The sequence below is a fragment of the Rhea americana genome, unplaced genomic scaffold (genome assembly GCF_003343005.1).
Source record: "Rhea americana isolate MKP2758 unplaced genomic scaffold, rheAme1 scaffold_19, whole genome shotgun sequence".
Lineage (NCBI taxonomy): Eukaryota > Metazoa > Chordata > Aves > Rheiformes > Rheidae > Rhea > Rhea americana.
The window spans coordinates 5,066,924-5,082,267 of record NW_028186038.1 but is presented as its reverse complement, the minus strand read 5'-3'; the positions used below and the strand labels follow the sequence as shown (position 1 = coordinate 5,082,267).

The window sequence follows — 15,344 nt, the reverse complement described above, 5'->3', positions numbered from 1 at the left end:
CCGCAGCCGCAGCCGGCGCCGCCGCAGCCGCAGCCGGCGCCGCCGCAGTCCGCGGGCAGCAGCTTCTTCAGCTCCCTCTCCAACGCCGTGAAGCAGACGGCGGCCTCGGCCGGGCTGGTGGATCCCTCCTCCGCCGGCTCCTCGGCTGCCGGCAGAAAGTTCAAGCTGCTCCTGGTCATTGACGAGCCGCACACGGACTGGTAGGTGCCCTGCGTACCMCCCTCCTCCTCCTCTTCCTCCCGCCGCGCCGAGCCCCCCGTCCTTCCCCCCCGCGCACTGCGGCGCCTTCCCGCGGCCGCGGGCTCACCTGGGGCGGCGGAGGGCGATGCGGCTGCCCAGTGCCGCGGCGGGGCCCGGGGCCGGCGGCGAGGCCGCCCCCTCCTGAGGCGCGGGCGGCCGTTAACGGGCGCGGGCGGCCGTTACGGGGCGCGGGYGGGAGCGGGGCCGGCGCGCCTGCAACGCGTGAGCGGGGGTCAAAGCCGTTGTTTATCAAAGCACGAAATAAAACGTATTTACATCCCCGGAAAAGCATGTCCTGTCTTCTCTGACGAATTAACGAGCGCCTGTAGGAAGGCAGGTGGGATGTGCTGCTCGGAATGGTGCGCGGCTGCAGCGCTGCGTGTGCTCACCCGTGTTCGTGAGCGGGCTTGCTTTCACGCGCATCTGCCTGCCTCCTTTGCAGCGTCCGAAATACGTATTGGGGTGAAGGTCCTTCAGGTTGCCGAGGACGAGCCTTACATTCTTCCTTTGCCCCGTGGATTTCTGCTATTAGGTTTACTTCTTTAGGTTTTGTTTGGGGTGGATGTTTTGCTTCCAGTATAATCATAAAATGCGCGAGATTTCCAGCACTAAAACTTGTATGCTAACTCACTTCTTCCTGCGCCTGGTTGTTATCAGTAGGAGAGGTTATACCTTTTTGTTTATTTTTGTTTTTTAACTGTTTTTCACATATACTAGTGCTGTATGCTGCATTTTATAGAAAGACAGTATTTTATTAATCATACCTTCGCTTCCCTCTAATGCATACTTACGTATCAAGCTCTGAATTGTCTTATTTAGTGTTGGTAATTGCAATATATAATGTCTTAGTAGTGCTTATAAATAGTATGGAGTAGAACAAGCATATTTTTATAACTGACATCAATCAGTAATGTGTTATGAGTCTGTGGTTTTATTATCAGATTCTCAAATTTATAACCTTGCTATCTAAATGGACAATTTGCTTTAAATAATACTTCAAAAAACACTTTAAACAGAAAATTAAACCTAGTAAAAAATGCTTTGTCTGTAGCAAAATGTGTTRTTATTGTTAAGATAACAGCATTATTTTTTTTATTAAAAAAACCCTAATATCTGCTGGTCTGAGGAAAGCCTCTGTATCTACGTCATGAAGATGTGCATCCTTAGACACAGCTCACTGCCCTGCAAATGCATCTATTTAAGATTTTGGAGTATACAAATTTTTGCTTGGTAAATTAAACAACAGTGTAGGTTGATGAAATTGGTTTGTGGTAGCATTCCTCCATACCTACTGAAACTGGTCTGCGTATTATAATTGCAGCATGTTTTTGTGTGCTTGGATAACGCACCCAAAATTAACACAGTCTATCAGCAATAACAAAGCTTTCAAACTTCTGTTTTGTGAACGTCACCAACTACATTCCAAGTAGGAGAGTGAATACATTCACAAATATACACAAGGTTACTCAAGCCTGCTTTTTTGGTATTTATTTTTTCCTTACAGTATGTGATACAGATTTGTAGTATTTCTGGAAAGAGGAGCTTACTATTGGTGTTTGTAGTAGCTCTTTCTTCCTCCAAGAAAGCTAATCATTTGGTAATTGTAGGTTTTAAAATCATTACTGAAATAGTTATTCTAGTAATACAAATACTCTAATAATACAAATATTCTACTAAGAAATGCAGTAAAATTGTTTCTATATTATAAGAAGTATGGAAATCCATATTGATTTATGTTGAACTGCTGTAAAATTTGACTCACTGGGCAGAAATGGAATACTAGTGATACTTTGAAAAAATACTGAAAAATTGCAAGTTGTAACTGATGAATTACCAAAGTCTGGCTGCAACATCAGCTACCCTGCCTGCTATGATGCATTGACGTACAGCTTAACAAGATGAGGTATGTAGAGCTGCTGTCATGTGATACTTAAAAAAAAGAAAGAAAAAAAGTAAATCTTTTATTGTCACTTTGGATTCCTGACAAACAATTTTAGCTGGTTTAGATTAATCCTGATATGAAGAAGGGAGTTTGTTTTTTAATGCTTGGAGCTACACTGTATTTGTCTTAAACTGAAAGTACATTGCCTTTGCATTGCTGTTTCAACAGAAATAGAAGAATTTCAGTCTGGGTCATACTGAAAGAGGATACAAATTTGGTATCTTTTAAGCAAGGCCCAAAGAAAGCACTAAGCACTTTCTTTTGTAGGCAAAGGATACTGCCCCTTACCTCTAGTATCAAAAGCAATTTTTTTCTAAATATTTTAACTGTTGACTTACATGTGAACTCTGAGGTGTAGTAATCTTCCAATATTATTATTGTCACTAATGAAATCAGGAGGGATATTCTTCATATAGTAAATATCTAATTATTGCTAGAATCTTTTAATCTTCATTTCTGTGACTTTTATCATCATCTTCTCTTAAGAAGTTTGCCATTTGATCAGTTTTGAAATTTTTCTTTTCAATCTATTTACTTTTATGGCATAGGATATGGGAAAAACGGTAGAATTAACTTACCTGTACAATTTGCATATTTTTACCATTTTATGTTGTCAAGGTTTTTAAGGAAGGGAAGCAACTACAGTTATACTGTCAATCCATTCTCCATATATCTCTCTCTCTCTCCTTCTCTCTCTCTCTCTCTCTCTTTTTTTTTTCTTTTTTTCCAATTTTACCACTACATAGATGAGAGACATTTAAGTGCTTCTGCTGAAGGCAAGTCTGCAAAATAAGCTGGTGTCTTACGTAAGATGATGTCAGCTAGGACCTTAAATGCCTCAAGGATGAGGGATTTCAAACAAACAAAACCCCACAGACTAAAGCTCTCAGTTCACTAGCAGAGACTAATTCATAACAAGCAGCCTTCATCAGTTCTGGTTTTCTGGTTCTTATGGAATAATTTCTCTTAGAGCCTTTACGTAACAAATGATCTTTTGTCCCAATGGCCAAGAAAACAGCTATTAAAAATTTTCATCAGGTATCTTTGAAAACTATTGTTGTTGTACAATATAACCATAAAGAAGAGGTGACCTGTAATGCAAATGCTCCCTCCAATAGAACAGTATGATAAACTTACATGAAGGTATTGACAAAGGCTCATTTTATCTCCTGGTCTATTCCTTGTACATTTTAATAGCATGCTGGCTTTTTGTATCTGCAGTTGCATGCGGAGCAGACATTTTCAGTACCTTCAGCGATGTCCGCATCCATTTCCTGAGTTGACGCAGGAATCTTGTAAAGTATTTAAAGTGCAGAAATAAYTAATTTTAGTAGGAAAGTGTCGGATTTTTCCTTACATGAATGTGTTGGGGGGACTTTAATAACCATTTTTAAGTATAATAAATTTATTTAATGCTTCACCCCGACTATTTATAGTTTAAGGTATCCTTATTGCCATTTTTATAATTGGAGGGAACTAAGTAGTAAAATCATTTGCTCAAGGTCATCTGGGAGGCTGGTGACAGGGTTAAATTAAAGCCTAGGTATATTGCTTACCTTGTTCTCTTATGTCTCATTCTGGCTATGGATCTGCACAAATTATCCTAAATGTTCAGCTATGTATACATCTGTTGAAAAATGTATTTTATTTTAATTTTCTTAGGAAATAACCATTTTGTTATGTATACAAAATGTACTTAGTATTCAGTGCTGTACAAGAAACTGATTGGAGGATGTAGATCGGTGGCAAGGTGCCAGAGAGAGTATATTAGATTATTAAAATCTTAAGTCTAATGTTTAGAAAACTGTTTCACTATTGAAAATTCTAATTATTGTGTGGGTAGTCTCATGCTTCAAAGCTTGAGTATGAGACTAGCTGACAGTAGTGATAAAACTAGGAAAAGAATCATATTTAAAAACCAGCCTTTTTTGCATAAGCACTAACTTCTTAGAGAATTATGCATCTCTAGTAGTGCTTTAGTAAATGGTCACCTTATTTTAAGTGCAGAATTCTTTATTTAAAAGTAATTTTAAAGTGGACGGGATAAATTTTATAGGAAGAGAAAACTTTCTTCTTAAAATTACTGAGTCATTAGCAAGCAAATATTGCTCATCATGATGTTGTGAATATGAACAGTATTGTCCCAGAAAAACACTAGTTTATGATACATGAGATACTGGAGCAAGCAGGATGCTTGCTTTTGTCCTGGCAACAAAATTCATTCAAAAATACGTGTAAAGTTATGATACGTAGAAGTAGCTACTGAACAACTTACCACCATGAAATTTTGTTGCCTTTCTTCTGTTTAATAAGGATGGTTCAGTGGGGGGGTGATTGCATGTGATTCATTAGGCTCTGAGTGTTTCCTAACTAGAAGTTGAACTAGAACTATAATTTAATTTATTTGACAATAACATAYTACTTTAACTGTAATATTTTATTGCATTCAGTACAAGTCTACTATTTGCAAGGCAACCAGTTTTAGATAGTGTCGCTTGGATTTTAGGGAGCTGCTTTGCCAGCTTACTCCCAAATCTACTGGTAAGAGCAGGAATGCTACTCTCCAGAAGAACAGCRTTCTCATCAGCCTCCTGGGATTGCAAAGAACAGCGCTAATAGTGCGAAGTGGAAAGCCACCGCATGAAGTTGACAAGGATATGTTGCAGGGGGAGAGGGGAGGCGCAGGGCATGGCTAAATCATGGAACTAGTATTCGCTGCACAGAGGAAAGGGGATTGAAAGGATCTCCTGGCACTTACCCTGGAGCTAAAGGTGAGAAATTTCTTAAAGCAGGTAAAAGCAAGGGACAGTTGTGTTGCAGGGTTGTAAGGAGACTATTTTGGGGAAAAAAAAAATCTGAGCTCTTTAGACCATCAAATAGCAAAGGGTAGATACATACTTTGAGACAATGTGGGTAAAAGAGATACTTTTATCACTATGTATTTCATGTAGGAGAAGAAATTGAATACATGACTCATTACTTTTAATTAAAGAGCATGCCCTTTGCAAGAAAAAGCTTTTAATATTAAAGAAAAAAGCAACCTTGCTTTTGGTGTAACACTTTGATTATCTTCTAAGCAGGCAACAGGTTCCTTAAAACCACTGAAGAGTGATCAAGATTTTACTTTTATGTCCCTTTAATGTCTTTAATTTTAATGTCTCTTTGCTTCATATAATTTCATTATTTTGAAGTCATCTTTATCAGGAATTTTATCTGAATCTTAAACAATGGGATACATTGTAGCCTAATTACAGTTATATCATTTGGACTGAGTTTCCAGCCCTTCGAAAAGGGGCTGGTAACCAGATCTTTACATAAAGTCAATGTGTGCCTAGACAGCTTTCTTACAAGCAGGTAATTAGATCAGTACTACTACTCAGCACGTCCTACAGCTTTCAGCTCTGCGTTAAGGGTTCTCCATTTTGCAATCAAAATAGCAACATAATTAAAGGAAAGCGGCAGGCGTAAGTAGTGGCTGCTTTGACCATAGGCAATGGGAGCTCTCTGCCAGCTGGGAGAACAGAGTCAGGCACAGTGCAGAAACTTGGTGTTTCATCTAAGGGAAGTAAAGCTTTTTTTTGAATTATCTCTACTAATCATGTGTGAAGAACTGAACATGCCTTTCTGAAGGAGGGGGGAGTAGAGTTCATTGAGTCTTACTTTTATTTATTTATTTAAGTCCATGTCCATGCTTGGCAAGGAGTTGAATAAGGATATGTTGCTGAAGTAATAGAAATAGGTAATTTAATCTGTTAATCTGAATTTGTAGCATGTACCTACCTCACACAAGTTGTATTTCATGTCTGCGGTCTGAAGTGGCCAGCTGATGCATTTCTGTACTGAACAGTGTGTCCAGTGCTAGTATTTTTAGGTAATTAAGGAAGAGATCCCAGAGGAATTTTCTTTATCTGTAYTTTATCATGGTTAATACTTAGTATAAATAGCAAAACACTATACATTCTGCTGATTTGCCTTTTTGACTAGATATATTGGATTTTTTTTGAAAATGCTATTGTCTACCAGACCTTGTATATTATGTTAAATGTGCTCTAAAGTATATTTTCTAAATGTGCTGTAAAGTGTTTCAGGCAGCCTGGCATTTATGAGATGCTGATTACAAGTCTGGACATACTGTATTTGTGTTGTGGGATTCTTTTTTTTCTTCTGTACTCAGAATCCTGGTGAATCATTTTTATGTCTTTATATCTGAACAGACCACAGTAGCTTTTTTGAAGCTAAGTGAAACATTGAACATGGTTGAATAATTAACATCTAAAATAATAAATTTGTCAACGTTTCYTTGTACAATCAGCAGTAATGGAAAGGAAATGGAAAATTTGGCAAAGAAATAATTGATTTTAAGTATATTCCAGAGTAACAGGGCTGAAATGAGAGATAAAGGGAATAACGAATTGCTTTGTAGACTTTAGGCCTAAGTAAAAAAAGAAATTCTGCTTGTGTCTTACTCAGAATTTGATAATTATTTGCCAGTGACAAACTGTAATAGGAACACTATAAATCAAAGTTATTCAAAAACATATTACTACGTTCTTATCTATCCACTTGCAAAGCAGAGTGTGGTTAGAGGACTTACCATAGTTTGGGCTGTGGTTTGATTTAAACAGATACACTGCTATCTATTTTGTAAATGCTCTAGGAACACTGCAAGGCTGTGCATGTGTTCTTGCTGAAAACAGGTCTCCAAAAGGTTGATGCTAAATATTCTCACAGTATCAATATATTCCTAAAATAATCCGACTTCATTGCTTGTGTTTTAAATATCCAATTCTTAGTTGTACCAGCATTCACCAATTCAAGGTAATTAATTGTACCAGTATCCCTAACAGAAGTATTCATCTGCAGTATCATAGATTTTATCCTCTTCCGTTGTTCAACCAGCCTACTCATTTGAATGCTCTAAACTGCAGAAATGTGTTTTTAATGTAGTTGAAGTAAACTGATGATATGAATTTTTATATATTGAGAGAGTATACTGTGCTCTGCATTAAAACAACAGCAATAACAACAAGCTTCAGTAAGCCTTTAGGGAAAAGATGTGTGTAAGTAAAAACTTGTGTCCCAAGAAGAGAACAGGTACAGATGGTTAGATTTGATTACAGAACCTCTAAGGAAGGATTCTAGATGTGGCCAGACACAAAGAAAGTAAAGTGGGTGGAAAGTAGGTTGAAAATCTACAAAACAGAGAAGTGTATATTGGTAAAGAAAGCTATTTATAGAGATCAAAAAAGGAAAGAAAATTTTGAATGCCCCCCCCCCCTGGAATTTTGACATCTCCTTGAGAGATTAAAGTAAATGCTATTRGAATGCCTGGAATAAAGATACTCCTTCCAGAGATGAGGATACTTATGTAATAAAACATGTAGCAAGATAAGACTTTACAAAGGTCCTTGGGCAGGGGGGAGAACATCATAACTTGGTGTAGCATGTAAAACGCTTGCATGCGCTGCCTCTTTGCACAGATAAAGCTGTTTAATAAGCAACAGTCAAACTAACTTAGAAGAAAGCTAATCAGCTTTTAGACTGCCAGCTGGAGGAGAGTGTGATGGTAGGTATTCATAGTAAGATGAACTGGAGACTAACCTGAGCTCTTGTAAAAAGTGGACAGGCTGTTTTGTTTGTCAGTTTTCCGATGCTCACTTTCACTCACTTGGTTAAAACAGAAATACTCAGGAACTCTGTTCTTGACTATTCTGATTGCTAGCAAAAGTTGGTGACTACTATGAAAATTTGTAGTTATATATTTGAAAGCAAAAAGTGCTAGAAATATTCAGAAGAGCATAATTTTAAAACTAAAGGAGCTATTTCTGTTTTTCCTGTAGACCCACTTATGGACTCTCATCCAGTTCTGCTACTAGAACATTTTTTGTAAAGATATGAGTGTTAGACTTGCTAACTTTGCTTTTAGTAATAGTCTACTGCTTGTATAAGTCAGTTATTCCTATCCCATTTAAACAATTTTTAACTTAATTTTGCAACAGTGCAGATTGCATGTGTTCCCTCGAATCTCACTCCAGAGAAGCAGCCTCTTTACTGCTCGGGGGGGGTGGATTTTTCAGGGCAGAACAGTGCCTGAAGCAGAGCAGGGTTGGCCCTCTGGCTCAGTGGGCATTTTGTACTTAAGCAGTGTCAGGCAATAGGATGGGATATCCAGGGCTTGCGATGCAACGGTGGTTGTTAAAGGCTAGTGAGATGGCAGGGGGCTCTGGCTGATCAAGACTGCCAGACTATATGTACGTACTTCTTTCTGAATTGCAAATGTCAGCAGAGGTGAGATTCACTTAGTTAATAGATGGACTCAATAGACAGTGCTGAAGAATATGGAACTTCAGTGTTGAAGGACCTTTTTTCTCTTGTGTGCTGCAGGTGTCTTCCTCAGTTTTCCTGTGTATTCCTGACTGAAATAAGTGGAAGACACATGGGATATCACAATGTAGTTTTTCAAATATGTCTAGGAATGAGCAAGAACTATGGATCTATTAATTATTTCCAGCAATGAAGATCTGTGCTTAGGCTCAGCTTGTTGTTTGTCTCTCCTCCTGTGAGTTAGTAGCAGCAGTAGGGGCAGGAGAACAGATGTTCTTACCTCCCTCTGTGGACTCTGGGACTCAGTCCTAGCTTCTGGAGATAAAGGCATAAATGTACTTTTCCTGTTTGCCTAAGTAACATTGAGGGAGGCCTCATCTGTAATGAAGTGTGAAGGGATGCTGTCCTGGAGGGAAAAAGATTTATATGTTCTTCCCTAAGTTGCAGGAACATATGTTCACCTGTTCAGAGGGGCATTTTCCTTTCCTAAATCCTGAGAAAATGGACTCATGCACTCCTTATTTCTTACCAGTCATGTTTCAGTCTTGTAATTGCCTCTTGGGTTTCAAGAGGCACAGTTTATCTGTGTATTTTTTTTTCTTCGTCTGTATTTTTGGTATCCTGAAATCAGTTTTGTTTTACATATCTGTTCTGAAGCAGGGAAGAAGTGCATTTTAATGGTTGGACCATCTGTCTTTTAACTTCTGAAATGATTATGATCTGTGTAAGATGCTACCTGATTTATTATTTGGTCTCTTTAATCTTAAATCCCCATTGGATTTGGTGTTTATAACACATCATGTACACTAACTGCTGAGAGCACTTAAAAAGTTTTCAAATATTCATTTCTTTGGGTTTCTATCAGGTGATAAATATTATTTTTAAAAATATTTTTATCTGAGCCTCAGATACAATACTTTAAATAGCTTGTTCTGCGCCAAAGCACTCACAAAGCATTATAAACCATTATTAGGTTAAGTCAGTGCATTGTTTCTATTTATAGAAATGTTTTAAATGTAATAGAATCTGCAGAGGTATTACAGACAAACTTCTTGTTTTAAAACAGCCTGAAAACAACAGTTTGGGGGGGGGGTTACATAGGCTTTCAAGGAAAAACATCGTGTAACTCTTTTCCTGGCAAACAATTAAAAAAAAAAAAAATCTTCCCTTAACAGAAGGGACTATAATGAACAGGCATCAGGGGAATCTGTCAATGAACAGAGAAATGTAAGATTGTCCTTTAAAGATGCAACAGATACAGTTTTGTCACGAATATTTAAAACTGTAATAGGAAGTTGTTTTCATTGCTCAAAATGAAGAAAGGTCATATAATTTATTAGGAGATAAAATAATAGCAAAGTAACATGAAAAACATTTAAAAGAGTGAATTAACAGATCTTAAACAGCAGCAGAACAAGGACACAGTGAAGGCTAGTGGGAAATTGTTTTATTTCACTAAGCTTGATGGTACTCGTAACCTGTGGAGTCCATTTGTGCTTGGTTTTCAGTATTGGCCACTCAGTTTGAGAAGCTACTGATAAATGTTTCTTTATTACCATACTAACCCCTAGGTTAGCGCCTAAATATTTGTTAAATAGGCATGATTGGAGGAGGGGGGCGTGCTTTTTATGTACTTTCAAACTGAATATAAAATGTCATAAAAACAAAATGCCAGCAATGTGTACTGCTTATTAGAAGCTCCTGCACTTACTGTTTGATTAGAGGGTGAGTGCAGAGAATACGCAAGGAAAGCTTGTGGTACAACTAATAGTAAAACCCAAGTTGTATATTTGTGTGGATGTGTCCTGACTTTTAGGACTCAAAGGTACTAGTATCTCAGTAATTTTCTGAGTAGATGTTTCAGAACTGAACACAAGTTTCAGTACACTATCTGAAAATAGTGATTTTTTTTTTAGTGCCAAAAGTGCCCTTTTCTCTTCATTTTGAACTTAGAAATCAAATGCTTCCTGTTCATGAAATACTGATGTTTTAGCTGAATTGCCTGATTTGAGGAGCTGAAACCTGTTGAGCTACCCTTAGCAGTTTCAGTTGATCAGAGGCAATAAAAAGAGGGAATAAAAAGAAGCTGGGGAGGGGAGGGGAACAGGTTAGAATGCGTCTGATTTTAGTTTTATTATTTAAAGTGAATTCCAAAAGAGAATGACATGATACTGATTTTTACTTCTTAGTTTTACTGATTTTTAGTTTTTAGTTAGCTAATTGTTCATTTCTTCTGATTTAGTAATAAAAGTTATTTACAATTCTATTGAAAAAGTACTGATTTAGCAGATGAAATTAGAATATGAGATCAGGCATAGTCTCTTCAATCCCACATTTTTGTTTAAAAAGCTAGGGTAATTCTGAAGAGGAATACGGCAGTTTGAAGTGCGTTATTTCACTAACTCTTAGATTCCATCAGTAGGTGTTTATTTTGTTTTGAAGATCATTTCCAGTGAATGCTTTCTATGTATATGCACATGCTCATTTTATCATGGTTGATCATTAAGAAAGCTCTAAAAATTGAAAGTTTTATTTCCTTTGAAAAGAATAAAAATGATTATGGTTAATATTCTGTGGAAATAAAAGCCATCACCTCAGATTGGGGATTCTAGAAGGGTATAATGAGATCTTACTTTAAAGTAAATAAATGTGATTCCCCTGAGAAGCAATGTAATGTGTAATGCTCTATGATTATAGAACTTGTTGTACTGAGTATTTGGTAATTTGGTTTAAATATGGCATTAGTCGTATTACAACAAAAAAAATTAAAATTCCTTTAAAATGGTCTTCTGGATTGCTTGTCACCTTTTAAATAATATCATCATTAATTATGCATTCAGTCAATTGTTTACATACCACTGCTGGTGGAATCAGCAGAAGAAGTTCTAATTTATTTCCTCCTCTTAAAGCTGACTCCCCAGAGAGATCCTGTATTATGCTTTAATGTAGCAGGGGACAGATAACCTCCTTCCTCTGTCCTCAAGTTCGTATTTTTTGATTGTCTATTTATAATGATGCAGAAACCCTTGGTTAATGACATAATAATTCTGAAAGTTTGATTTAAAAAAATCTTGGCTCAATAATTCTGATTTCATGTGTTTCTATCAGCCTTGTTATAGGGAGCGCACATGTGACTTGCTTCTATGCATTGAATGCAACGAAGCTTGGTGTGAGTTCTGGGTACTTACATAGGTGATACAGATAAGCGTCATTTTTTTAAAGTGTATATAGTGTAATTTGTAGTTAAACAGGACTGTATGCGTACTTTTATAAGCAACAAGAGAAAATTAATAGAAAACCCAAAAAGTTGAAGCTAATATAACAAAGCTAAAATCACTGTCATGTATGAATGCATGCTCCATGCTGATGCAAACAGACTGTCTAGTGGAGTGAATCTTACTAGCCGTGAAAAAAAAGTCAAATAGGGGAGAGCTGCATCTAGGCTGCTGATTTGCCCAGTGAGATAGCACTGGTATTACTGACCATGCTTTTTTTGTAAATATATACAGAATGCTATGTTACTGGGAGGAAAAAAAAATCCTTCTATGAAGTGTTCATAAAACAGAAGTTCTAAGATCAACCCCCAAATCTTTAAACAATGTGAAAAGCAAAACTGAAGTGACTAGATTTGCATCTTGATATAACTGATGATAGAAATAGGAGTCCAGAAAACTTCTGTCACAGATGTATGATTAAATCACAGCTGATAGCTCTGACTGTTAACCTAGTCACAAACTACCACAAAAATCCTCGGCATGGCAACTTGTTCACAAACTTTAATGTTCAATGTGGTTTCAGTATTTCTTCAGTTTGTCACCTGTGTCAGYGTCTCTACTAGAAGAAGGTCTGTCTCTGTCTGGAGGTGCCTTTCAGTGGTACCGATTAAAGTTTGTAGGTATGTGATGATAGATATGTTTCTCCATTAGTGAGTCATTTTATGTGAATAAAGTTTATATATCACTAAAAAGGATTTATTTACCAAAGATAATCAGGTTAGACTACATTAGCTTGTCTTATGCTTGGTGAACTACTGTGTGTAGCATGAGCTATACATATGTATATGCACACACACATTTATGTTTATATATTTAAGCAAGAATTTACAGGAATTTTCACTGATGGACATTGTCCAGATAGATAATACTTCTATGGCCATAGTTTTGTCACTCGTGCTGTTGGGTTCCACTGGAATTAGGGTGAATTGCATGAAAGAACCTCCACTATTTTCTCTGATTTTCTTGTATTGTGTCACTAGGAGGATCATCAGCTATTTTCAAGACAAATCRCATGCTGAATGTCTTAAGTTCTCCCATTACAGTCCAAGCATTAGATTCGATATTTTATTTAGAGATTATACCCCACTTGAATTCTTTTAGTTGGACCCATATTCTAGAATYTCTTTGATTCATTTTCTTACTAAGGAGGATAGGTCTGAGTACGAATTAGCAGTGATTCAACATACAAGAGGATAAGACTAGTATTCTTGGCAGTAGTAATACTTAAAGGAATGGAGAGAAATAGTGTTTATTATTGTATATTAAGATTTACATTATTGGCATTAAAGAAACTTCCACTGCATTGGCCTTTCTTCAGGGAGAAGCACATAGGCTGCAAATCCGTTCTTTTCAGGTTAAAGAAGATCTTACTGCATTCCTTTTCGATGTAGGTCTTGCTGTGGTTGTCTAGGCTTTTTTCTATTAAAGTGCTTTCCTGAAACTTCAGCTRCTGAAAATATTCTTCCCTCCTCTCTTTGCCACCAATTATATATTTGAAATCTTAATGTCTTTGGCTCTCGTGTGGTATGCTGATTGATTTTGAGGTTCAAGGTAGCCTTTGAGTAAAATACATRGTATTTAAATAACTTGGATTCGGATGTTCCAGTGTGATTTATATTTATTGTCCAGGTGCCTTGGTGATGAAGTCCATATACTTGAGCTACAGTATTCTGGAAAGCTGTTAATATAGAATAACTGTACCAGAAAGCTATTCTCCAAATCCATGCTGCGTGACACTTTATATTGTAATAACAAATACATGTTTTCTGGTTTGCTGTACTTGAGGAAGGTTGATTTCAGACTAAAGTAGTCTTTTTTTTCTGAGTATTTATTGGTCATTTCTTGTGTGGATGATTGAGGAAAATGGATTCATGATGCTTTCTGTGGAATAGAGTTTCAGTATTGGTTTCAGCCTTTAAAAAACACATAGCAAACTGCTGTCTGTCAGTCAAGATGGTATGAACACTTTGTGTGTGTAACTGCTTAACAAGAAGTACTGTAAGATTTAAAGCACGTGTCACTATTTAAATGTTCATTTCCAGCTCATGAATTTTGAAATGAGTATTAGAAGGGAAGCAAATCTAATTCATATCAAGAAAACATTTATTTTCAAGGGACAGATAGTAATTTTGAAAGGCAGTGCATGTTGTCAAGGGTTGTTTGCACCTAGAGCTCCTACCACAGGCATGTATAAACTGTTTTTGCTACCGTTTTCTCAGAGATTTGGTAAATTCAACCTTAGTTTTGGTGTATTTGTTCTCTATCCTGGGATTTTTTTTTTTCAGAATTGCTGGAATATTCTTTGACATTTTAYATTGTTACTTGCAATACCCAATTGTGCTTCTAAAATCGTTGGTTGTATAATATTAAGAATATTTATGCACATGCATACAACATTGTAAGTGATATATCTATCAATGATGAGTGATCTCATTCCAGATTGTAATGGGGGTAAGGCTACATCTTAGGGAGTGCTGCTGTCACCTCATTTGGCAGTCTGTGTACATGCTGAATCAAGGACCAAGTAGTTCAACCACAGTCAGCGGTATGCGAGATATTTGCACTGCAGGCTTGTCATGATAGCAGTTTTGCAAGTCGAAGTCRCACAAAAAGGAGAAGAATGAAGAATAGTGAAACTTGCATGTGTAATTTTATCTTGGTATTAGAACAAGCAAAACATTAGCTTTTCATGCTGAGTCATTGGAAAGACACAGTCAACTTTTAAAATCTGAAACTTGGATAGGTATTGAGTTAGACACTGTTACTGTCTTATTACCCTAACTAGCAGTTTTAGAATATATGATGGTTAGAGATTATTTTTAAGGTTTTTTAAAAGAACATGAATAAAATCAAAAGGTAAAATTTGAGTAAGCAAAAGAGAATTTTTCAGAAGTCAGTATGCTTACCGTACTCTAAAACATCTACACCTCTGAAGTTTTTATTTGATTAGTGTAATCCTTCAAAACTTTGCTTCTGACAAAGTGTTACAGAAATCGAAAGTATGTTTTTGTATCTCTTAAATTAGTCTGTATTTGAGAACAGTTTGCTAATAGATGATATGGAAATTCTTTAGATCTAGATGCCCACTCCTCTCCCTGTGGTAAACCTATAGAACTACAGAGCAGGGAGTGTTTTCAGTCTGGGGGATTCTAGCAAATAATTTCTATGGTAGAAGACAGGATTGTGCATAACATAACTCAAAGAAATGATGATAATAAGCAAAGCAGCTTGAAACGATTGTTGATCAAAATAAACATCTCTGCTGCATCTGCAGTTGGGTGGTATACTGTAACTGATAATAAGCTTAGCATATAAACTAGATTTCATTTGGTGCACCAGGAGGGCTTAACGTGCACATGTAGAGATGTGTACATAGCTGTGTCTTTCTGCATTAAACCAGGGATATTTTCTTGAAAGAGCTGTTTGAGGCATAGAACTGTTTTGCATAAAGAAAACAAATTTATTTGTTTTGTCTCAAACTTAGCCTGACAACTTAGAGTAAAATCAGTGCCTGTAAAACTAGTAGCAGTTATTTAAGTATGTAAATTAAAAAAAAAAAAAAA

The 15,344-nt window shown here is 36.8% G+C and overlaps 1 protein-coding gene across 1 annotated transcript in view; it reads left to right on the top strand.

Annotated features, from left to right (window-relative positions):
- SYN2 (synapsin II) overlaps positions 1-15,344 on the top strand; it is a 183,131-nt gene that overhangs the window by 1,139 nt on the left and 166,648 nt on the right. Inside the window, exon 2 of the mRNA XM_085302561.1 lies at positions 7-200. Coding sequence (XP_085158687.1) covers positions 7-200 — 194 coding nt within the window. The remainder of the gene's footprint in view (positions 1-6; positions 201-15,344) is intronic.